Raw genomic sequence first — 22,137 nt, forward strand, 5'->3', positions numbered from 1 at the left:
CGCCTGGGGTGGGGTCTTAAGTCCCGGCTCGACGGTGCTCTGCAGCTAATGGCATAAATACACAGATTTTTTTTTAACTCGAGGACGTGATTGTTGAATGAAAGCGGTGAGATTCAAAACGCAGATGTCCGGTGAATGTACCCTGAAAATGGGTGCACACCCAGCAAGTGTGCCCAAAAAATATGTGGATGCCCAGCAAATGTACCCAAAAAAACGTGTGGGCGTCCAGTGAGTGTACCCAGAACGCGTGTGGCGAGGTATCCCACTAGAAGGAAATACACCGCACGCGCCGGTGACTGCCTTCCTCAACATTACTCGTGCTTTTTTTCCCTTAATTGTCCCGATGCGCTAAACTCTTCCCAAATGTATATAAATTGCTTTTATAATTAAAAACTTATGATTTTATAATACAAAATCAATGTATTTGTTTTATAGCAATAACAGACCTGCTCGTTCTACACATTGGCCATGAAGACTGTGGACGGCCTAGGGGGGAAGCATCTTGTACGTCACAGAGAAACAGGACGGAGGAGGTGCGGCCCTGAGAGCCCGCAGGTGACCCCGGGGGCGGAGGGCGGGGCGCGGGGCCAGGCCCGGGCGGCTCCCCCGGGCGCCTCGCTGCGTTGGCAGCGTCTCCGGAGCGGCCCCCGCGGTGGCACAGACCTTGCCGGCAGCCCCAGGGCCGGCGCGAAGAAGGGAGGCTAATGTGTTTTAAAACCACTCGACCCAAATGAGATTATAGAACCCAGGAAGGGACAAATTGCGTCGCTGATGAGTTTTTAAAAAAATAGAAGAAAGAACGCAGAGGCTCTGTCCTGATGCCGCCCCGGGAGGGAGGGGGACGCGGAGAGGGGCGCGTCTGGGGGGTGGGCTGCTTCCTCCTCCTCGGGTTATAAAAGGGGGTGGCGAGCTGGCTCTGCCGGGGTCGCCGCTGCGCCGCAGCCCGCTCGCGCCACCCTCGTGGGGACCCGTGGTGAGTAGCTGTCGCGCTGCTTCGCTCTCCTCCTTCCCCGTCACTCTCCTCTCTGTGGGGCTGGGCAGGCCCTCCCTGCGGCCAGGGGCTGGTGGGGCAGAGGGGCACCCGACTGCCCAGAGCCCCCCCTGCTCGGGTGTGTTGGCTGCGGTGGTGACAAAAGGCAGAGGTGTCCCATGCAACTCCTCCGGGAATGCAGACCGGGAAGCCGAGGGTCCTGGAAGCAAAAATCGCCACCTGGCAGGGAAGCAGGTGGCTGGGGACCAGGAGCCGGGGGCTGACCTCTCCTACCACCGACCACCTGGTGCGGGTCCCGCCCGGAGGGACAGGAAACCGCCCGGCCGGTCTGGATGGGTCTCCCTGTTACTCTGCTTCCACGGTGGCACCTCCAACTTCCTCCAGTTTGGGGGTCCCCGCCCCACCCGGTGTGTGATGCCCCAGCGGGTCTCTAAAGTGGAGAGAGCTGGGCATCTTAAATCCCTCAGACCGAGGGCACTTTCCAGGGGCCTCGGACAGGCTACAAAGGCAAGGCCGGCAGAGGGGGTCCTCCCTCAAACCCACGGGGCTCCCAGGCACCCGCCAAGGGTGCAGGTGCAGGTGGGAGGAGAGCCGGGCCTGCTGAGGACGCTGCGAGGCAGGTCAGCACCTGTCCTCAGGCCGGGTGAGAGGACTCTCCGGTGCCTCTGCTGCCCACGGCCCTCTCGGCCTGCCACGCGCCACGTGGGGGTCCAGCGGCCTGGGAGCAGGTCCCACCTGCTGGAGACGTATTGCATCAGGGGTCATGACGGGGAGGGGGGGCCTCTGGGCGAGGACGGAGCGAAGACCCCCCCACATCGCCTGCCCTGTGGGGCAGGGTGAACAGGCTTCGGGGGCTGGGCCGAGCCAGGGAAAGAAGCCTGCACCCCAGCCGTGAGCCCCGGCCGGGTCCGAGGTAGGCAGCCGGCCCCCACCCTCCACGGCGACCCCGGGCCCCCTGGGCCCAGCTCCCCACGACCTGCCCACCTCTGGCCGCCTGCCCAGCTGCACGGCACACCCACACCCCCCTCCAGACAGACAGACCGACCGAGGCAGTTCCCACACAGCCCACCTCTCGGCACCCACGGCTTACACCCTCCCGGGATCCTTCTGACGGGAGGGTCGGTGCAGACACGTGTGAGCCCCTCGGAGGCTGACACACTCAGGATCGCCTCAGGTAACACTCACTGTCAGAGGAGGGAACGAAGCTCCCGGGGGTGTTGGGGGGACTTTGCAAGGAGCCAGGTTTGCCTGCCAGATACGTGCCCAGGCCCGGTCCCGCTCGGATCAGAGGCGCACACGCCACAGCCTGGCTGCACACGCATGCACTCCACATGTGCACACGCCCTCGTGTACACCGGCCGGCACGCACACTCCGTCTCGTCCATGTGTGCACACTATGCACACCCTGTCACACACACCGTGCTCTCGTCAGCTGAGGCTGCCGCTTTCGTGTGTGGAACACGGCTCCTGCCTTCTGCCCCAGGCGTGCCCTCCCTTGCGGATCCCACCTCCAGCCGGGCCTGAGCCAGGAGCCCGAGCCCGGGGATGAAGGCTTTGCACGCCTGCCTCTTGAGCCTGCTGCTGCTGGGCCTCACCCTGCAGGGGGCCGCCGGCCAAGGCCACCGGCATTCCATGGAGATCCGCAGTGAGTGCCCACCTCCCTCACCCCCCACCCCTCCACCCCCAGGGACCCCGGCGGGGACCCGGTCACCTCCTAACCAGGTGGGGGGGAATGGCCTTGCTAGGTGGCTCAGCTCTAGGAGGGGGTGGCCTTTCCCCGGAGTGGCCCTGCTCCCTGGTGCCCCCGCCCCTGCATAGCACACAGTTGAGAGGGTCACTTCCTGCCCCCCGGGGTGGCCGGGGCCAGAGCTGCCTTTTCCCAGCCCTGGCATGAGAACTTGGGGCGGGGAGCGCTGGGTGGGGGGAGGAAGAGATTGCTGGTGAGTTTGAATTCCCATTTCCCAAAGCCACCCACTCCCCAGCACTGACCTCGCCACGCCCCCTGGGTGTCCCTGGTCTGCAGGTGGGTCCCGGCAGGGCCCGGGCCAGTGGGCAGCACGGAGCCGAGAGCCCCCGTGGGGAGCACTGGGCCCTGTGCACCCAGGCCGGGGGACACACCACCCACCCCCGCACCCTGCTCTGGCCCTTCCCTTCCAGCCCCTGACATCGATCCTGCCTGGTACACGGGCCGCGGAATCAGGCCCGTGGGCCGCTTTGGCCGCAGGAGAGCAGCCCTGGGGGATGCGATGAAGCCGAGCTTCTGGCGCCAGCCCCCCTGCCTCCCCCTGCAAGGACGCGCTGAGCCCTCTCAGGGCGGGTGACGGCCCCGCACGCAGAGGAATAACCTCAGGAGCCCCCCCCAGCCGCGCCCCTCCACCGGCTACATCCCCTTCAGTCCTAATAAAAGCAGCTGGTCTTGTATAGGTGTGTCTTTGTGGTGGCAAAGGGGAGCTGTTCTCCCTCCTGGGACGTTAGCCTAGAAGGACACTCAGCCCAGCAGCCCAGAGGCTCCATGACTTGCCCGAGGGCACCCGGCACTAAGTAGGGGAGCTGGGCCCTTCCGGGCTCACCTGCAGCCCATCGCACGCGTGCCCTCCACCTCGGCTGCCCCGAGGGGCTGCCCAGGCTGCACACTGCACCACCTGGGCAGGAGGACGGTTGGCACAGCCCCTCGGCCTGGCCTGGCCCTCCCTGAGCCCCGTCCCTTCCTTTTACCTCCCTTGCTGGCACTCAGAGGAGGAAGAGAAGTGTGAGCTGCTTGTTTTTTTTTTTTTTTTTTTTGAAAGATTTTATTTATTTATTCATGACAGAGAGAGTCAGAGACACAGGCAGAGGGAGAAGCAGGCTCCCTGCGGGGAGTCCGATGTGGGACTCGATCCCAGGACTCTGGGGTCACAACCTGAGCTGAAGGCACAAGCTTAACTGCTGAGCCACCCAGGCGTCCTGAGCTGCTTGTTTCTAATCAACAGCAGGAGACTTGAACCTAAATGAACCACAATGTGTCCCTTTACCACCTGTCTCAATTCCCGCCAAGATGTCCCATGTCCTGCCTCCGATGTAGGTTGCTTTGGTGCCAGGGCCACATCACCACTCACAGGGCAGCTGAGCCCAGCTCCTGACTCTGAGACTCAGTTTCCACACCTGAACACCCCAGGACAGTAACACCTGCCTCATTCCAGGGGGCAGGCAGGCACAGCACCTGCTTGCAGCCAACACGGTGGGCGTCCCGTGTAAACGCCTTCCCAAGGCCGGCTCCAGCCCAGCGTGCAGGAAGGAGGGTGGTGGGGACGGGCCCGTCCGTTTACTTCCAAACCCAAAGCTCGTGGGCCTCTGCCTGCACCCTGCCTGCAAGGTCTCGGGAGCCCCCGCTGACCACAGGGCACAGTCGACACCCAGGAGGCCTCAGAGCAGGCCTGCGGGACCCCAGACCCCAGATGTCCCTGCTCTAGTTCAGGGAAGATGGGGCCTGTGGCTCACCAGACCTGGAGAGGACACAGACCTGCCTCACTCCCCAGCCACAGGGGTCTCAGGGAGGGCAGAGGTCAGCCCCTCCCAGGGAAGAGCCCCTGCTACGTGGCACCTGCCCAGGGTGGAGTGAGTGAGGGACTGGGAGGGGTCAGGGGGGCTGCAGCTGCTGGACCAGGCCTGGAAGTGTGGGCAGCCAGGAAAGCCGTCTGGCACTTTCTCAGAAAGTCGGAGAAGTCGCCATATGGCCCGTAGCACCCCCGGGTGTGGACCTGAAAGAACAAAGAACAGGTGTTCCAACAAATATTTACACGGAAATGTTCACAGCGGCACAGTTCACAGTAGGCAAAAAAAAAAAAAAAAAAAAAGGTAGAAACAACCCAAATACCCACCAACAAACAGATAAGAACGGATAAGATGTGGTCCGGCCACACCGCAGATTATTGTTCAGCCATAAAAAATAAAGGACCCAGTTGGGCCGAATGCTACAGCTTGGGTCCCTGAGAGCGTGATGCTGAACCGGAGAAGCCAGACGCAGAAGCCCACACGCCGCGTAACCGGATCTCCACGAATGTGCGCGACAGAGACAGAGGCGGAGAGTAGATCTGGTTGCCGGGGTAACTGCCTCACGGCGGGGCTTTCCTCGCCAGGGACGACAACGTCCTGGAACCGGACTCAGGTTCCAAGGTCGCGGAGTGCTGTAAATGTGCTAACACCACTGAATTGCATTTTTTTTTTTAAGTGTTCGCAACCCGGGGTGGGGCTCAGACAGGGCAACGCAGGGGTGTGAGGACGGGCTCCGGAGCGCGGCACCCCGGGCCGGCGGCCCCAGGACACTGCCACGTCTTCTGTGCCGGGGTGGGCGGTTTCACGGTTCCTACAACTTAATTACGAAAGTTTCCGAGCACACAAGACAGTTCGAAAAGTAACCTAATGAGCATCCACGTACCCTCCGCTTAGACTCAACAATCATTACCATGTTTTCTCTCTCCCTCTCTCATTTGGAAGTAAGTTGTAGACATCACGACATTTCTCCTAAGTATTTCCATGTGTTTCTCCTCAAAATAAGGACAGTGTCCTACATAACCACAAAATCAAAAAAAAAAAAAAAATCACTGTGCCTGAGACATTTTCTTTCGAGTAATTCCATAATATCATGTGGTTTCCAGTCTGTATTCAAAAATCCCCAAGTATGGACAGAAAGTCTTGCCTGTCTTTCTTTTTTCTTTCTTTCTTTTCTTTCCTTCCTTCCTCCCTTTCTTTCTTCTTTCTTCCTTCCTTCCTTCCTTTCTTTCTTTCTTTCTTTTTCTTTCCTCCCTTCCTTTCTTCCTTTCTTTTTTCTCTTTTTCTTTCTCCTTTCTTTCTTTTTTTTCTTTTCTTTCTTTCTTTTTTCTTTTTCTTTCTTTTCTTCCTTCCTTTCTTTTTATTTTCTTTTCTCTTTCTTTCTTCTTTATTTCTTTATTTTCTTTCTTTCTTTCTTTCTTTCTTTCTCTTTCTTCTTTCTTTCTTCTTTCTTTCTTTCTTTCTCTTTTTTCTGTCTGAAACCAGGCTTCAATCTAAATTCACTGTTGCAGTTAGTACTGCTCATTAGTCCCTGATCCTCTTCTTTCGTCATGATATTGACTTTTACAAGAACCCAGACACATTATCCTGTATTATGATCCGGTGTGTGATGTGTTGATCCATCCCTGGAGGGCTGTTACCTTCTTCTTGTTCCTCATTCTTCTCTCCCTGCATTTCCTGTGGTCTGAGAGCGAGATCCAGGGCCTCAGCCGGATTCAGTTCCTCACTGGGGACAGCAGAACCCTGTGTCCCTTCTGTTGCACCACATCTGATGGATGGTCCCAGCCCCACTTGGAGAGATGCAGGTCTGACCCTCCCCTCACTGTATGCTTGAGGCGGCAGCTGGTTTACCCCGAGCCCCGAGCCAGTGATCCAACCACCCCCTGAACATCCCTGCTGGGAACGGATGACCCCTCCGGTGGGTTGGTGGGTCGAACAAAGGAGATTTTCCAGTTCCTTCCCCATTGATTATTTGGATTCTTCTAAAGGAGGTATTTCTCTCCCTCTTTCTTTTTGTTCAACACCTTACCAATAATTTTCGGTGCTCAAATTGTCCTCAATTTGGTCAGTGGGAGCCCCAAGAAGAGAATACACATTTTTTCAGTCAGCTGCACACCCAGTGTGGAGCCCAACATGGGGCCCGACCTCACGACCCTGAGACCAAGACCCGAGCTGAGATCCAGAGTCCCACTGAGCCTCCCTGGTGCCCTGGAAATAAATTTTTAAAAGCAGAAGGATGGGCCCCTGAGTCAGGCCCTCTGGGCTGTTAAAAAGCAAAATTCAAACATTTGAAAATCTAATTGGCTTTATGAAGTGACTCAGGAATCGGGCAGCATTCGCTCTAGCCGGTAGAGAGGTGCTCCGCCCAGGAGCAGAAAAGGAAAGGTTTTTAAAGGCAGAGAGAAGAAGAAAAAAAAAAAAAGGCAGAAAGAAGGCTTTTTTATTTTTTAAGAAATTTATGGGCATCACTTGCCTTCCTAAGGGGGAAGGTGTCTTTCAGAGGATTGCCTCCGGGACATTCCAGCTTGACAGGTTAAAGGTCTCATTCCAGGGGGATTTGAAACTGCAGTTGGGTTAAGTACTAAATCTTGCTTGACTGACGCCTTAGCATCAGCGGCTCCGTTAGGGCCTCGTGGTTTCCTTCCTGGCAGTGCAAAGGGGCCTCTTCCAGGGGGGCTGGAGAGACACCTGCCACAGCAACAGAAGATGAGGAAAGGGTACGGTTCCAGGCAGGTCAGCAGGCCTCCTCTTAGGGGCACCTACCAAAGCTGGAGCCTCCTGCCACCATCCTGTACACGCCTATGCACATGTGCACACGCACACACACACCCAGCTCCAGAGAGGACCCAGCTCCAAACTCGGGCTGAGCAGGGCTGCAGCAGCTTCCCAGGCCGCGGGCAGCACACGGGGCTCCCAGGTTGGCCTCCCGCGGGACCCGAGGCCATTGCACACCTGCAAGTGGTATTCCTGAGGAGTCTTCTCCGGGAAATGCCACCGGTCCCCTGGGTGCATCTCTACGCGTGCTCTCCGTCCACTGCCCCCCACCCCACGCCCCATCACAGGGGTCCGGACAGAGCAGAGGTGAGGTGGGCTCTCTCCAAAGCCTGCCACACAGACCCTTCCATACACACCTGTCTGGCTTTGGAAAGCCTGCCTTCCCTTTACGTCTCAGCGGAAGAAATTGTTTCCATCCTCTTGTTTGGACACACGTTTGTTGAGCACCTGGCGTGTGTCAGATGTTGCACCAGGCACCGAGCACCCCAGAGAAGGAAGGCTAGAACCTCTGCCCTCCAGGCGGTTCTCCACCTTGCCAGCATATTAGGTTCACCTGGGAGGGCTCCAAATGCCCGGGTCCCAGGGCCCAGCTGCACCACAGACCGTTTATTTATTTATTTTTAAGAATTGATTGATCGATTGATTTGACAGAGAGAGGGAGGGAGAAGCAGGCTTCCTGCTGAACAGAGAGCCAAATGTGGGGCTCAATTCCAGGACCCCAGGATCATGACCTGAGCCAAAGGCAGATGCTTAACGGACTGAGCCCCCCAGGAGCCCCCTGCAGACGGATCTGAGCAAAGCCTGCGGTGCACAAGGAGGGCTGTGGCAGAGGCTCCCAGGTGATTCCAACACAGGGTTGAGCCACCTGCAGAGTAGGGCGAGGAGAGGGAGAGGAGAATCACAGCTGGGCGATGGGGAACGTGAGCTCCAGGAGCACAAGGCGCCCCATCCGGTCTAGGGGCACCATGGAAGGATGCCCGGTGGAAATCCACCCAAGGATATGCTTCATTTTTTTAAGATTATTTATTTATTCATGCACGACAGAGAGAGAGGGGGGCAGAGACACAGGCAGAGGGAGCAGCAGGCTCCACGCAGGGAGCCTGATGTGGGACTCGATCCCAGGACCCCGGGGTCACGCCCTGGGCCCAAGGCAGGTGCTCAACCGCTGAGCCACCCCGGCGTCCCAAGGATATGCTTTAATAATAAATTCTAGCGCAGTGATACCAGCTTGACAAAACGGAGGGGGATAGGCATAGATACGTGGGCATCCTACACACAACTTCCTTATATGCCCACTTCCTGTTGCATCAGTCAGCTCCTTGGAAATCTCAAAGTCTGGCCTTTAGCAGAGCTGGTTCAGTGACCCTGTGCCCTTGAGCCGGGGTTGCCCTGAGCGATGCTGGAGTGCCATCTAGAGGCCGGGGGCGACCTCAGGTCCCGCTGAGGCCCAGGTGGGTCCCACCAGGTGGGCGCAGGGGGTCCCCAGCCCTGCTGCAGGGGGGAGGCCCGGGGAGAGCGTGAGCACGAGGACACAGCTGGGCACAGGGACTCACCCCACGTACCTCATCAACTTGGGAATAATCATATGAAAAACCGTGCGACTTGACTACAGTCAGAAACTGCCACCAATGACATTGTTTAAGAAAACACAGTGTGTGAGTGGAAGTCTGGGTCGCAGGCCCTCTCAGATGCTTTTATTTCTGTGTTTGTCCTTTAGCTTTTCTTGAAGATCATGACAAGAGAAGCCTTGGGAAATCTGCGTTTGTCCAGAAAGACACAAGAGAAGCTCCTTGAGAATATGCATCGGGGAGGGGCCTGGATCCTGGGCTGCCATCCCCCACCCCCGCCCTCCCGTCCCCCCCCCCGTCCCCAGAACAGACGCTGGGTCTGCCCGGGCCCAGCTCCCTCCAGGGAGGATCCTGTGAGGCTGGCCCTATAGATGAGGAGGGAACCAGGGGCCCACCTTGTAGGAAGCCTTGTGGGGAGCCTTGACCTCTGGCGGGACACAGCCACGCTGAGGCCACCTCACCTAGCTCACCAATGCCTGGCGGTGTCCCGGTCAGTCCACTGCCAGGGCTCCCCATCCGCTGGGCCCCAACCAAAGGCCCAGGCCTGAGGCTGGGATGATGGGCCCATGCGGGGTGGTCGAGAGCAGAGACCAAGTCCACAGGAGCCCCCAGAAATGAGGGCGCACCCTTTGTGGATGTCGGGAGTTCAGAGTCAACGTGAAAGGACGCTCTACGTGTGTCCTGCTGTTGACCGTTACCGTGGATACAGCAAAGCCACCCCTTCCAGGGACACCACGATGTCTTAGGATTTAAAATTTCAGACTTGGCTTATCACAGACCTTGCAAGGATGGAAACCAACACCAACCCCCCCCCCCAAAAAAAATATAGCCACCCTCGAAACACCCTCACTGACACTAGGGTTTAGCTCCCAGGACGACCACCGGGGCCCTGATGGTAAAGCAGGCTGTGTCACCTGAACGAGGTGAACGCACGACGTGTCACCCCCGGAGAGACGTCCTGGGCCGCCTGGGCCACAGCCTGCACACGGGCCCGCCTCCTTATTCCCTCAGCACCAGCCCTCCTAGAACACGTGCCAGGGCAGACCCCAACCTTGCAGAGTCCCCGACGGGCAGGTTATCGAAAGCAGTTTGATGTTTGCAGACATGTAAGCAGGACAACTTGCATCACGGGCCAAAAGTCTGTGCCCTCAGGCCCGCCAGGCACGAGCATCACCTGGTGGACTCAGAGCCCGGAGAAGGGGGTGGGGAGGGAGGGCCCTGGCACCCCAACCCCGCCCCAGCTGCCCCGAGGGAAGCGGAGGCGGCCAGCGATCTTCCTGGCACTGCCCCCCTTCCCCCAGCTCCCGGACGGCGCCCTGCCCAGCACTCCCCGTCCCCTCTGGCCCGCCTCACCCCTCCGCACCCGGTGCCCAGGCAGCTGAGGACACAACCGTCCAGGCAGGGAGGGCACGGGCACCAGTGTCCCCTGACGTGGGGCCGACAACCCCCCTACCCCCCCACCCGGCAACATAAATCCAACAGACCTTTTCTAAATTGTTAAAGAGGAAAAAAAAAAGACATTTATTGGAGCCCGAGTGGGGACAGCTGCCCCGAACACTCCAGCTCCGCAAAGCAAAGCGTGCTCCCGGGATGGAACATCCGGCGCAGGGTCACCTAGGTCTCCTACATAAGGAGCTACGCACAAACCGTTGAGACAAAGGACATTCCTGAAAGGTGCAGGTGTTTATCTTATGTTTCCAGTGTGTGTGAGGTTCTGTGACTTTCATCTTTATAGGAACTAGGGAGGTGTGGTTTTTTTTCTTATCTTTATACGGGGAATGCTCCTTGTTGGGTATTATATATATATATATTTTTTAATTTATTATTATTTTTTAAATGAGGCCAGTGTACACCGTGGGCTCGGGGCAGAAATCGTGGCCCTGCTTTGAAAAGTTTTGCCGGGTCATTTTGACCTTGAAAGTACAGCTTCCCCGGGCGCCAAGGAGCAGGGCGGACGAACGCTAAAAGGTGACGGTTCCCTCCATCGCCCCTAGACGGCCTTCGGCGCGGATCCGCTCCTGAGTGATTCCCTCCGGCCTCGGGAGTGGGGACGCTCCGGGATGCCAGCTTCCAGGACCTCTCGGAGCCGGGGACGGTGGCAGGGGCTCCCCGGGGGTGTCCTCTGCATGCCCCGGGCGGCCCGGCTCCTGCTACTGGGCGCAGCACCTGGCCGGCCCCGCGGGCACCCTGCTCCGAGCCAGCCCAGCCTCCCCCCTCTGCGGCCGGCCCTGCTTCCCCTCTTCTCTCCGCAGCAGTTCCCGGGCTGTGGAGGGTCAGGACTGCGGTCTGGGGGGGAAGGACCCCGCCCAGCAGCCCAGGGACACCCCCCCACCCCCGAGCTGCCCTTCACCCAGAGCCACGAAGTTGGGGCCCCTGGCAATCGTGCTCACCCTGGGCCCCTGGAGACCTCCAGTCTGGTCCCCCGACCCCACAAAGCAGCCCGAGGGATGACGTCCCCCACCCCGGCCCTCCTGGGGGCCCCGCCGCTCACCTAGAGCGCTGAAGACCTCGGTCACCTGGTGGTTTAGCTTGGCGGAGGCCTCCATGAACAGCAGCCTCTTGCTCTCTGCAAACTCTTTCCCTTCCTGCGGGGACAGCAACCGAATTCCCGCTGTGGACAAACCACGCTTTCCGGGGACACTCGGTGGCCTTCTACGACCCAAGAACCAGTGACAGGCCCTGGCGCTGCGTTTTGGTGCTCCTGGAGGGGCCCGGCCGGGAAGCGGGGAGGTCCTCCCCCTCCTCCAGCAGGTGGGCCCCCGCAGCAGAGCCCAGCACCCGCGACCCCCCAGGGGCTCCCTGTCTCCACCCCCTGGCACCTGTGGGCTGTGACGTGGGGAAAACCAGGTGAGAAGGGAGGAACAGGGGAAGGGAAGCAGGAGAGGCCCCGATGGGAGCCCGCCTGCTGGGGGGCCCTGCTCGGGTTCCGCACGGGTTAGTGCTGCGGGGGGGTCGGGGGGACCCTGATCAAGTCTGAGCAGGGTGTGTCCGCGGGGTATTGGCCCGAAGGCCACCCCATTGGGTCGCGGTTCTGTGTTGAGGCAAACGTGAGCGTGGGGAAGGCCGGGCGAGGGCGCACGCCCACTTGCGGTAGTTGTGTTGCGGCGCTTTTCCTAATTGTGAAACTATCGTAAAATGAGAGCCAAGAGCGTAATGCAGACGCTGTGCCGCAGGTGAGCCTTGTCCCTGCCGGCCCCCCAGGGCTGGGTGCCCGTGTCCCCCCCCCCCCCGCCCCCCAAGGCCTGCCAGGGCTTGGAGGGAGCTCGGATAGAGAAGAGGCCCGGGCGGTGGCCCCGGGGCGGGGGGTCGGCAGCGCCGGCCTCGGGGGGCCTGTGCCTGAGACCCCGCCACCAGGCCTCCCCCACGGAGGGCGGGCTCAGCACAGGGTGGGGTGCCGCCGCCGAGGCCCCTCACGCCCCTGCCTCCCAGCGGTCCCCCCGCCCCGCCGACCTGACCTCCCCATACTCCTTCCACATCTCCCGTCCTGCCCCAGCCCACGGGACTCCTCCAAGGACCCCCGCTGGCCCCCACATGATGGCCCATCCCTAACGCCACCCGCCAGGGTCGCTGCCCGGGAGAGCATGCGCCTTCTCACTGCGGCGGGGAGCTCCCACCCTGCAGCCCACCCCGCGCCCCCCGCCCTGCCCTCCTGGCAGCACGCTCCGCTCCACGCGCCCTCCCTCCCCTCGGGCCCTCCTGGCGCCTTTCCTGATGCGGCCGCACATACACGCACGCGTGCACGCACACACATGCCGCACACCCTCAATACACACACCAGCACACGCTCCTAGGTACACACACACCTCCTACACACACACACACCTGCACCCTCTTATGTACACACCTCCTACACACACGCACCTGCACACACACACCTCCTACACACACATCTTCTATACACAGGCACACACCTACCCACACACATCTTCTATGCACAGGCACATGCCTACCCACACACATACCTACATACCTTACTCTGCACACACCCTCTTATATACACATACCTCCCGCACACACACAGACCCACGCACATACCTCCTATGTACACACACACACCCCTCCTGCACACACGCTGACACCCTTGCTCACAGCTCCGACTTCCCATAGCACTCTATGTGCATCTCCGCAGCATTTATTCTGTCTTTGGTCTATTTACAGAAGAACTACAGCTTTATTTTCTATTCCTCACTCAGTTCCTGGCAAGGAAATTTGGATTTACTCACCTGTCCCTTTATCAATAATTTGTTGAGCACAAAGACAAAGATCTGAAAACCACACAACTCTGCTTGGGAGAGCGGGGTAGGAAGGGCCATCGTGTCCCGGTGAGCCTGGGTCACCAGGCCGGGGCCCTCGCAGGCTGGCCACAGGCATCTCCCCACTCCCTGGCAGACAGGCCAGGGGCTGGACCCCCTGCCAGCTCTCAGGAGGGCTGGACTGGGGGTGCACACAGTCCTCCACACGGGGGAATAGCCACCTGTAGACCTGATTTTCCAGGAAAGACCAGAAATCTTTGCCCAAAAGGGAAGTACACGTGTTTGTGAGTGTGGATGCAAGTGTGTGTGACAGGCATGTGTGGGTGTGCATGCACTTTGGCGGGGGACAAGGAACGGGTGTGCATATGAGTGGACACGTGTGCTTTGGGGTCACCCCCCCTCCCCTCGGGAACAAAACCGCCCAGCCTGGACGACGGCTACCTGGAAGGTCACCTCCCGCTGCTCGCCGAGATCCGTCTTGTTCCCGACCAGCATCACCACCACCTCCCCGGCGGGGACCTGCCGCTCGAGGTCCTGCAGCCACTGCTGGGCCTTGCAGAAGGAATCCTGGCGGGCAGCAAAGCTCAGCGTCAGACTCGCGCGGGGGCTTCACCAGCTACGCCGGCAAACAGGCGGGTGTCGACGGCCGCACGGCGCAAAGGCATGTGCTCCAACGGGCGTGCGACAGGCCGTGCGACAGCCCCCGCCGGGGACTCGCCTCCAGGGCCCTGGACCACGCCGCAGCTCCATCTCCCCTAACAGGGCCGGAGTCTGGAGGCTGCGGGTTGTTTGGGGTCAGACTCCAAGCTCCCGGGGCCCTCACTTCCGGAGCCCCCCAGGACCACTTAGTGCAGGGGAGTCTGGACGACTGGCTATTGCTGGCTCCTGACTGGGGGACCCTGCGGGGATCCTCGCCCTGCAGCTGAGCTGCTCCAGGGGGCGGCCTCCCTCGCTGCCAGCCTGGTGTCCTGCTGGCCCCGCCTCCACCCTCCACCCCCAACCCCCAGCCTGGGCTCTCTCCCTGCTCCCCTGCCCTCCCTCCTCCCCACCCCCACCCCACCAGGCTAATCCCTGCTCCCCCTTCCTGTCCTGCAGGAAGCACCCCCACCCCAGGCTGAACCTATCAACTCCCACAGGACTCTGCTCCACCGCTCCTGCTCTAGGTCCCTGCTCACTCGTACTCAGCATCTACCCGGATGCACAGCCAGGACCCAATTCCACAGGCACCCAAGGAATCGTGAGTGATGGGCGGTGGTGCATTATGCAGGGTGTTCTGAGAGCGCTGTGGAGGGGCACACACTCAACCGTGTGGCTGTAGGAGCAGGAGTTATCAGGGAGGGCTTCCTGGAGGAAGTGACCGACTTCCATGAACACATTTTCTACCGGTCGTGGCGGTTTCGCCACAAAGCACCAGCACGGGCTGGCCACAGAAGGCCTCCAGGAGACAGCATCCCCGTGCCCGGTGCCCGAGAACACAGAAAGCTTGCAAAGGAGGGTGGGGACACGCCTGAGGCGAGCCTTACCTTCCTGGTGATGTCGTATACCAAGAGCGCGGCGTTGGCGCCCCGGAAGTACAGGTGGCAGATGCTGTGGTACTTCTCCTGGCCGGCCGTGTCCCAGATCTCAAACTTCAGAGACACGGCACCCAGCTCCACCACCTTTGTGAAGAACGCACCTAAACGGGAGCCCGGGGAAGGGGACCGTCACCCAGGGGCATGGGGGCCCGGGGGGCACGGGCTTCCTCTGCACCTCGGGCTGGGCCCTCGTGAGCCCCGGGCTCTGCAAACGCGTCAGAGGGGCGTCAGCAAACCCCGCTTCTGGAAGACGGTGGTTCCCGCAAGAAGCAAAGTGTCACAAGCAACTTGCTGCAGACCCATTGTAGGTTCTGCGGAGGCTTCGGGTGGGAAGAGGAACTCCCGGGCCCCAACACAAAATCCCCCGGACCACGGGACGTGGAGGGGGCCTCTGACAACCACGGGTCCCGCGTGTCCCCGCGGGCTTCCAGAGATGCAGCTGAGCCCCGGGGGCCTCTAGAACCATCCACACCCCTGCCCCATCGGCCTCTCAGAGGCCAGACCAACCGTGCAGGGAGGTGCTCACCGTCACCCCGGCTCCCCCCCAACTCCCTCCTGCATCCTGCTAACCTTCTGGCCTCGTGGACCCTCTCCCTGCCAACCTCCCTTCTCCACGGTCCCTGCTTGGCATCACTCGTCCTCCCACCTATCTGCTGCCTCCAAGTGTGGCCGCTGGGCCCCCGCTCCCTTCCAAGGACCCGTCTCTGGCAGCCTCTGGGCACTCCTCGCACACCCAATGGCACACGTAGACTTCTGTGTTCTCACCTGTCGCCCCCGGGGCCACCCCTTGGAGGGTGCTTGGACTCGTTCCCACCCCTGCTTAATAAGTACATGCAGGGAGGCCCCTGGGGGCTCAGCATCTGCCCTTGGCCCAGGGCGTGATCCCCGGGTCCCGGGATCAAGTCCCGCATCGGGCTTCCCGCATGGAGCCTGCTTCTCCCTCTGCCTATGTCTGTGCCTCTCTCAGAGAATAAATAAATAAAATCTTTAAAAAAAGAGAGAGAGAGAGAGAGAGAGTATAAACAGTCCCGGTTGGAGGGAGCGTGAAATGGATACAGCGCCTCTCGGGCCCCCCAGGGCTTCAGCCAGGGAGGCTGAGCAGGAAGGTGATGGTGGCCGCTGGGCTGCCTCGCCCTCCCCACGCGGGGCGGCCACCAACCAGCAAATACGCACTCGAGCACTAGATGTCACCATTTCTCCAAAAGACGTCACTAGGGCCCTGAGGCCCTGGGAAATGGACCAGATTCCCCGGGCTCTGGCCCCTGGGGACCCCAGGGCGAGGGGTCTGTGGGGAGCCCAGCGGGGCCTTGGGGAGCTCCCTGTGGCTCCGGCCCCCGCGCCGCTCGCAGCACTCTGCTTGGAGCTTTCACCTCCCCTGCTGGGCCCTCTGCTGCCGTGGGACCGGGGCCTCCGTGGTGGCCGGGGGTGGCTGGGCCTGGCCGGGAGTTCCAAGGCTTCCCTGGTGTCCCCCAGCAGGCTGGCCCCCAGGAGGCCGCGCTCACTTGGGACTCCCACTCTGGCCCTGCGTCGGGGACACGGGGTGGTCTGTCCCAATTATGACTCTGACTCCGGCACCCCCAGCTGGACGGGGTCGTGCCCCGAGGCGGCTGGAACACCGTCCTGGCTCATGCACTGTTCCGGAGGGCAGAGCCCAGGGCCTGCGCAGTCCTCGGCTGGGGGGCCACCGCACACGGTCTCCAACGGACCCAGACCCCCTGGTGGGGACCCAGCGACCCCCACCCTCCTGAAGGCCGGACTTAGCTTGAAGGCAGCACCACCCGGGACAGGCCGACCCCTGCTCCCAGCCCTGCTCTCGGGACTGGACGGGGGCAGCAGGTGATGACCTTGAGCGGTAACAGGGGAACCTGAGCCTTCAGCGGCCTCGGGCCAGCCTCGCACGGAGAGCCCACGGCAGGGAGGTGCCTATGTCCCCGCGCCACAGGGGCCAACGTCAAGGTGAGAGAACAAGCCGTTTACCCACATGTAGGTCATTCGGCTCATATTCACTGAGAGTCTCTGGGGCCCACGGCCCAGGCACGCGCCCCCTCCTTTACTGCCCCAGCCACCTGCCGAGGGGGAGGTGAGCCCCGCATCCAGCTCCTCTGCTCACTGGAGCCACAACAAAAAGCCAGAAATTTTTTTTTTTTTTCAAAAAGCCAGAAATTGAGCCGATGCCACGCATAGAAACAAGAAATGGAAGCGTCTGCCTTCAGGGGGATTTTGAACAACACAGACTGCATCTACACAAACGAAAGGAAGGGTCTTACTCTCTCTCCTCATCTGAAAAAGTGGGAATATCGACCTTTATAATAATATGTAATGATGTCATAACTGTAATAGCATAATAACTACTAAATAATATGGAATATAATGTACTGATAAATGCATTATAATAACAAAATAATTACCTGCCTGATATTAAAATTATTAATTTTTATAATGATGTACTAATTGTAAAATCCACCGCCACAGGTTGTGGCATCTTAAGGCGCAGGAGGGAGACCCTGAGAGGTAAGTGGACGAAGCCAGCATTTCCACATGGGATTTAGCTCCTCGGGGCAAAGGAGGGCTTTTCACCTCTTCGTCCCCAGCATCCAGCACAGTTGCCGGCACCTAGTAGGTGCTCAGTACGTAGGCTCCAGCAGCACGGTTGGCAGCTGCTTGAATAAAGGATCGCCAAACTCAGCTAGAGGGTTGTGGCTCGGTGCTAATCTGCCCACACAGGCATGCACGCCGGGGATGGTGGGCAGGAAGCAGACCCAAAGCACCAGCCCCGACGCCAAGGCAGGGCCCTAAGCCTGGCTTGGGGAAGGAGGCGGGGAGGGCAGCCAAAGCTGCCCCAGAGGATGAGGGTGGTCCGGGGGCCAGGCAGAGGACCGTAAGTGGAGAGAGCACACCCAGGCCTGCCCTTCAAGCAATGACCCCCCCACTCCGACCTGGGCCCAGGCTCCATCCACCTCCTGAGCTTAGCAGAACCTCTAAAGCGAGCGGGGGAGGGTGACAGCTACATCCCTGACCTGCTGAAGGACCAGTGCAGGGTTCTGTGGGCAGGACAGGCCCTCACCCACTGTCCCGGTAGCTACCGCAGGCTGGGGAGCGCCGTCTGCCTGTCCTGGGAAAGTTAGGGACCTTCCCATCCACACAGAGCACCTGCACTCTCCCCGGGCCCCGCTGACTCTGGGTGTCGGGCCCTCCGGCCCCCCAGGGAGGGTCCCAGTTGCAGCCCCCCACCTTGGACCCAGCGAGGGTGGATCCCACGGAGCCAAGTGTCCGGCCCGCCGTGTGTCCACACCACCATCCCGGCCCCTCCCGCTGGAGCCCGAACAGTGGCCGCCCACTGCCTCTCAGGGGACTGGCGCCCTCCCGCTGACCGCTGGAACAGGGGGTCCTGAATGTTTCTGGCAAAGGGTCTTCAGTAAATATTTGTGGCTTCGCAGGACAAGCCCTCACAGTTGCAACTGCCCAGCTGCGGCCTGGACCTGAAAGCAGCCCGCAGGACGTGCAAATGCGGGCGCAGGCCCTGTTCCTGGAAAACCTCATTTGCAAAATCAAGCAGAGCCCTTCGAGCCCTAGGTTGCAGGCCCTCGTCTTCCATGTGACCCCAAAGAGCTGCCTGGCCTGGAAGCTGCTGTCTCTCTTCCTCAGCTCGGCTCCGCATCACCGGTTCACACCTGGTTCACACCAGCTTCACACAGTTCACACGCAGGTGCACAGCCCTCGAAATCCCCGCTGGGCCAGGCCTCCTTCTATGGTCTCTGCTCTCAATGGAAGCCCCCCTGACACCAGACTTAGCACTTTGTTGTGTTGTTGTTTTTGTTTTTTTGTTTTTTTTTAAGTCCAGTATCGTGGCTGAGTCGTGTCACTTTTCCGCTGATGGAGACGGTCGCCCTGCGCCCCCTCAGCCAGCCCCAACCTCTGGCTTTACTAGCTCTCCCCGAGCTCCCCATCCTGGAACCAGCCCCTCACCCCTCCCCTGCCAGGCTCACCACTAGTGCCTGGGGTCTGGGCCTAGCAGATCCCCGCAGCCCCCATAGCCCCCGGGCACTCCTGGGAATCACCCTCCGGAGAAGACTGGAGGGCTCCCGAGGAGCTGGCTAATTAATGCACACATCAAATTTAGCATTGTGTGTCTAGGTCCAGTGAGCCTGGCATCTTCTAGAATCTTCCACACCTAGTGCAGGCCTGGGCAGAGGCCATGCCCAGCAGGTACTTGGTACATGAGTGAAGAAGGTAGTGAATGAATGAATGAATGAATGAATGAGTGAATGAGTGGACTCAACAAAGTGCTAAGCGGAAGGCTCATCCGTGGCGGAATCCAAGTCTGAAGCCAAAGTTCTGGCTCCGGGGGTGGGATCTTTCTTTCGCCGTGCTGGCCACCCACCAGGAGCGTTGGCATGGAGCGCACATGTTGAATTTCTCTATTTTCGGTGGAAAACAGGATTTCCAGCCCCAGGCAGGATGTGAAGAGGCCAACAGCCCAGCAGATGCTCCAAAGACCCTTTCCCCCTGAAAGCCACGACACGTCACCTCTTTAACAAGCGCGGTAAGAGGGTCTTCCCTCCCTGCGACCGCGACCCCCTGCCCCAGTCCAGGCCAGGTGGTAAACTGAGACCAGGCAGAAAGGGAGCCACTCTTCAGTAAACGACCCAGGGGAGCGGCATTGGCAGGCAGGGTGAGAAGCCAGCTCGTCGGGCAGCTGAGGAAGGCCCCCCTCATCACCCCTCACACCAGCCCCTGGGGGCCCGAGGTCCCACCCCTGAACCTCTGCCCCCTGCACCCTCCCGCTAAGCTGACACCGGGCTGAGCTCTGGATTCCACGCGTGTCTGACCAAGGTGGGCCTCATCCCCTCCTTGCAGTACTGGGCGCAACCCCGGGCTCCGGGGGACAGTGGGAACCGCCCTACGTCGGGGCGGTTGACAAGGGGCGCGCTGTCCCGCGTCACTTACATCCCACGGTGGGCAGGATGCTCTTGAAGTCATTCTTCACGTACCGGAGAGCCAAGCTGGACTTGCCCACGGAGCCGCTCCCCAAGAGCACCAGCTTGAACACGCAGGGCTGGCCCGGGGCAGCCCCAGGGCAGGGGACCCCTCCCACCTGCGCCATGCCCTGCAAAGAGACAACACGTGCAGGGGGTTGAACGTCTGTCGCCAATCTTAGCAGCTTCACCCCCGGGCCCCGCTTCCCCGGTGGGAGGCAGAGAAGGGAGCTCAGCGTCAGAGGCTGGCGGCCTGGGCGGCTCCCCTGCCCCACTCCGCGCCCCGTCTCCTCACCTGCAGGGTGGGGTGAGCAGTGCCTGGGTGGCAGGTGTGCTGTGAGCCGCGCTTGGGAAGCGTCCTAAAGGTGCCCGGCGGGACCCACGGCACCCTAGGAGCTACATACCCTGAAAATAACCGTTGTGTGCTAGTTACCCTATTGGCCTGCTGCCCTCACGCCATTACTTCTCACTTTAAAAAAAAAAAAAAAATCTATTACTTATTCCAAAAAGCACCAGAATCACCCGAGAGGCAACATGCTCTCTCCGTGGCGGCTCGTGGGTCAGAGCAGGTATTTTGAAAGCATCTATCTGAAGACAAAGTCCGTGTTTCAAGGACCTCAAAACCTCAGTCTTTCCCACTAGATCTAAAGCCTCAGCCCCCGTAGGGATAAGCCGTGGAGAAAAACAGCTCTGGGATCAAAACAAATTTGGGTAAATCCTGCATATTTTTTGTTACAGAAGATTTCTGTAATGGAGGGGATGGAGGCCGTCCCAGGGGGCCCCATGCACCCCCGGAGCTTCCACAATAATGAGCTGTGGCCGACCTGGTTTCACCCACACCCCCAAGCCCCCGTCCACCGAAGACTGGCGTGAAGCAAACCCCGGACATCCTGTTGCTCCATCTGCAAATCTCGGTCTATAGGCAGGGAGTCTTTTTTTTTCCCCCTTTGTAATTAATTTGTTCGAGAGATCAGACTGTCCTGCAACTCTGCGATCTGGATTTCGCTGATTGTTTCCCTGTTGTTACCACGTCCCATGAACCCTGTATTTGCTGTAGCTCGGTGGTTAGAACAGAAGTCTGATCAGACACAGGCTATCGGGGCGCCTGGGGGGCTCAGCAGTGGAGCGTCTGCCTTCGGCCCAGGGTGTGACCCCGGGGTCCTGGGATCGAGTCCCACGTCGGCCTCTCTGCAGGGAGCCTGCTTCTCCCTCTGCCTGTGTCTCTGCCTCTCTTTCTCTCTGTGTGTCTCATGAATAAATAAACAAAATCTTTAAAAAAAGAAAAAAAAAAGCTATCTTTTGGCAAGGATGCTTCCTGAGTGTGCTCTGCATTTCGTCAGGGGGCAAACGATGGCCAAGCGCATGGGGTGGTGATGCTAGGGGTCCCTGAAGACTGTTTCCAGAGCCACTGTTCCACTGGGAGCAGACTGGTGACGTTCGAATGTCACCACTTTGTCTCTGTTCATGGTCTGGGTCACTTGTAGGAAGAAAACCTTCCCCTAAAAGACATCGAAATTCCCCCCGGGGCAGGCAGTCCCGGAACAGTCCCCTCTCCCTCCTCACTCAGTGGGCAGGCAGGAGGGGGGCCCCACGGGTGACGGGGATGGAGGAAAGGAGGGAATTTCCAAGAGGAACAGAGACAGCAGCAAACCGGGTCCCCACCCCCACCCTCCCTCCGCCGCAGCTGTCCCCTGTCTGGTCTGCCTGCAGGGATGAGAGGGGAAGGAGCCAGCTCGGGATCAAAGTCCCAGAACCAGCAGGGCTGAGTCCTAAACAACTAAGGAGACTGTTCTAGAAGGGAAGTGACCAGGGAGTTACAGGGTCTGAGAGAAGGATGCGGGGCTGCCGCTGGCCCTCGGGGACAGGGAGCCCGACACAGCAGAGCCGGAGTCGTCAGAAGGCGTGAGGAACCCCTGCTTATGCGAGATTCGCCATCGTGCATGATGCTTACAGGGTCAATGCCTGATGTTTCCCAGGGGATTAGAGAGATGAAGCGTTTTAAGTTTTCCATTGGTGTTTTTCTGAAGCGGACACTGGGGAGCTGCCGGCTGCCGCGGAAGCTGCTCGATCTGCTCCGGCTTCTCTGTCCTACTGACACAAACCTCCTGCCACGGCTGCCACCCCTGATCACCCGATCAACCCTGTTGATACCCAGTCCCCATCACAGCAGTTAATAAAATAGATAAAAGTCTCTGCCATCGGGCAGCCTGGGTGGCCCAGGGGTTTAGCACCACCTTCAGCCCAGGACGTGATCCTGGGGTCCCGGGATTGAGTCCCACGTCGGGCTCCCTGCATGGAGCCTGCTTCTCCCTCTGCCTGTGCCTCTGCCTCTCTCTCTCTCTCTGTGTCTCTCATGAATAAATAAATAAAATCTTAAAAAAAATAGTCTATGCCATCATGCTGCCTGCGGTCCCCCGTCCCTCTTCTTGATGGAAATGATCCTGGTTTTTAACTGCCTTAACTCATAGAACT

General features: G+C 59.7%; 2 protein-coding genes and 1 long non-coding RNA gene across 8 annotated transcripts in view; 2 read left to right on the top strand and 1 right to left on the bottom strand.

Annotated features, from left to right (window-relative positions):
* The first annotated feature begins 2,536 nt into the window (after positions 1–2,536).
* Positions 2,537–3,312, top strand: PRLH (prolactin releasing hormone). The gene is made up of 2 exons (XM_072797107.1): positions 2,537–2,636; positions 3,149–3,312. The coding sequence occupies exons 1-2, from the start codon at positions 2,537–2,539 to the stop codon at positions 3,310–3,312; spliced, it is 264 nt and encodes an 87-aa protein (XP_072653208.1).
* A 440-nt stretch (positions 3,313–3,752) lies between these two features.
* Positions 3,753–22,137, bottom strand: part of RAB17 (RAB17, member RAS oncogene family) — a 39,327-nt gene continuing 20,942 nt past the window's right edge. For 2 of the 6 annotated variants that reach the window (XM_072796809.1, XM_072796807.1), the window contains 6 exons: positions 19,961–20,070; positions 19,637–19,796; positions 14,639–14,790; positions 13,557–13,682; positions 11,354–11,447; positions 3,753–4,728 (listed from right to left, as the gene is read on the bottom strand). In XM_072796809.1, the coding sequence (XP_072652910.1) occupies positions 4,496–4,728; positions 11,354–11,447; positions 13,557–13,682; positions 14,639–14,790; positions 19,637–19,793 (762 nt within the window). In that variant the 5' untranslated portion in view covers positions 19,794–19,796; positions 19,961–20,070 and the 3' untranslated portion in view covers positions 3,753–4,495. Of the gene's footprint in view, positions 4,729–10,347; positions 11,126–11,353; positions 11,448–13,556; positions 13,683–14,638; positions 14,791–19,636; positions 19,797–19,960; positions 20,071–22,137 lie in introns of those variants that run through there. The other 4 variants (XM_072796808.1, XM_072796806.1, XM_072796810.1 and 1 more) reach the window with 2 other exon arrangements.
* Positions 15,922–20,975, top strand: LOC140616269 (uncharacterized). The gene is made up of 3 exons (XR_012016816.1): positions 15,922–16,645; positions 19,128–19,232; positions 20,404–20,975. It is a non-coding gene; the product is annotated as an uncharacterized lncRNA (long non-coding RNA).

The sequence above is a fragment of the Canis lupus genome, chromosome 24 (genome assembly GCF_048164855.1).
Source record: "Canis lupus baileyi chromosome 24, mCanLup2.hap1, whole genome shotgun sequence".
Classification (NCBI taxonomy): Eukaryota; Metazoa; Chordata; class Mammalia; order Carnivora; family Canidae; genus Canis; species Canis lupus.

What these genes read in the sequence shown, in the direction of transcription:
- PRLH (XM_072797107.1), top strand. Translation starts at nt 2,537, where the DNA reads ATGAAGGCTTTGCACGCCTGCCTCTTGAGCCTGCTGCTGCTGGGCCTC. An exon ending in GCATTCCATGGAGATCCGCA is followed by an intron (nt 2,637 to 3,148) that starts GTGAGTGCCCAC and finishes CTTCCCTTCCAG; the next exon opens with CCCCTGACATCGATCCTGCC.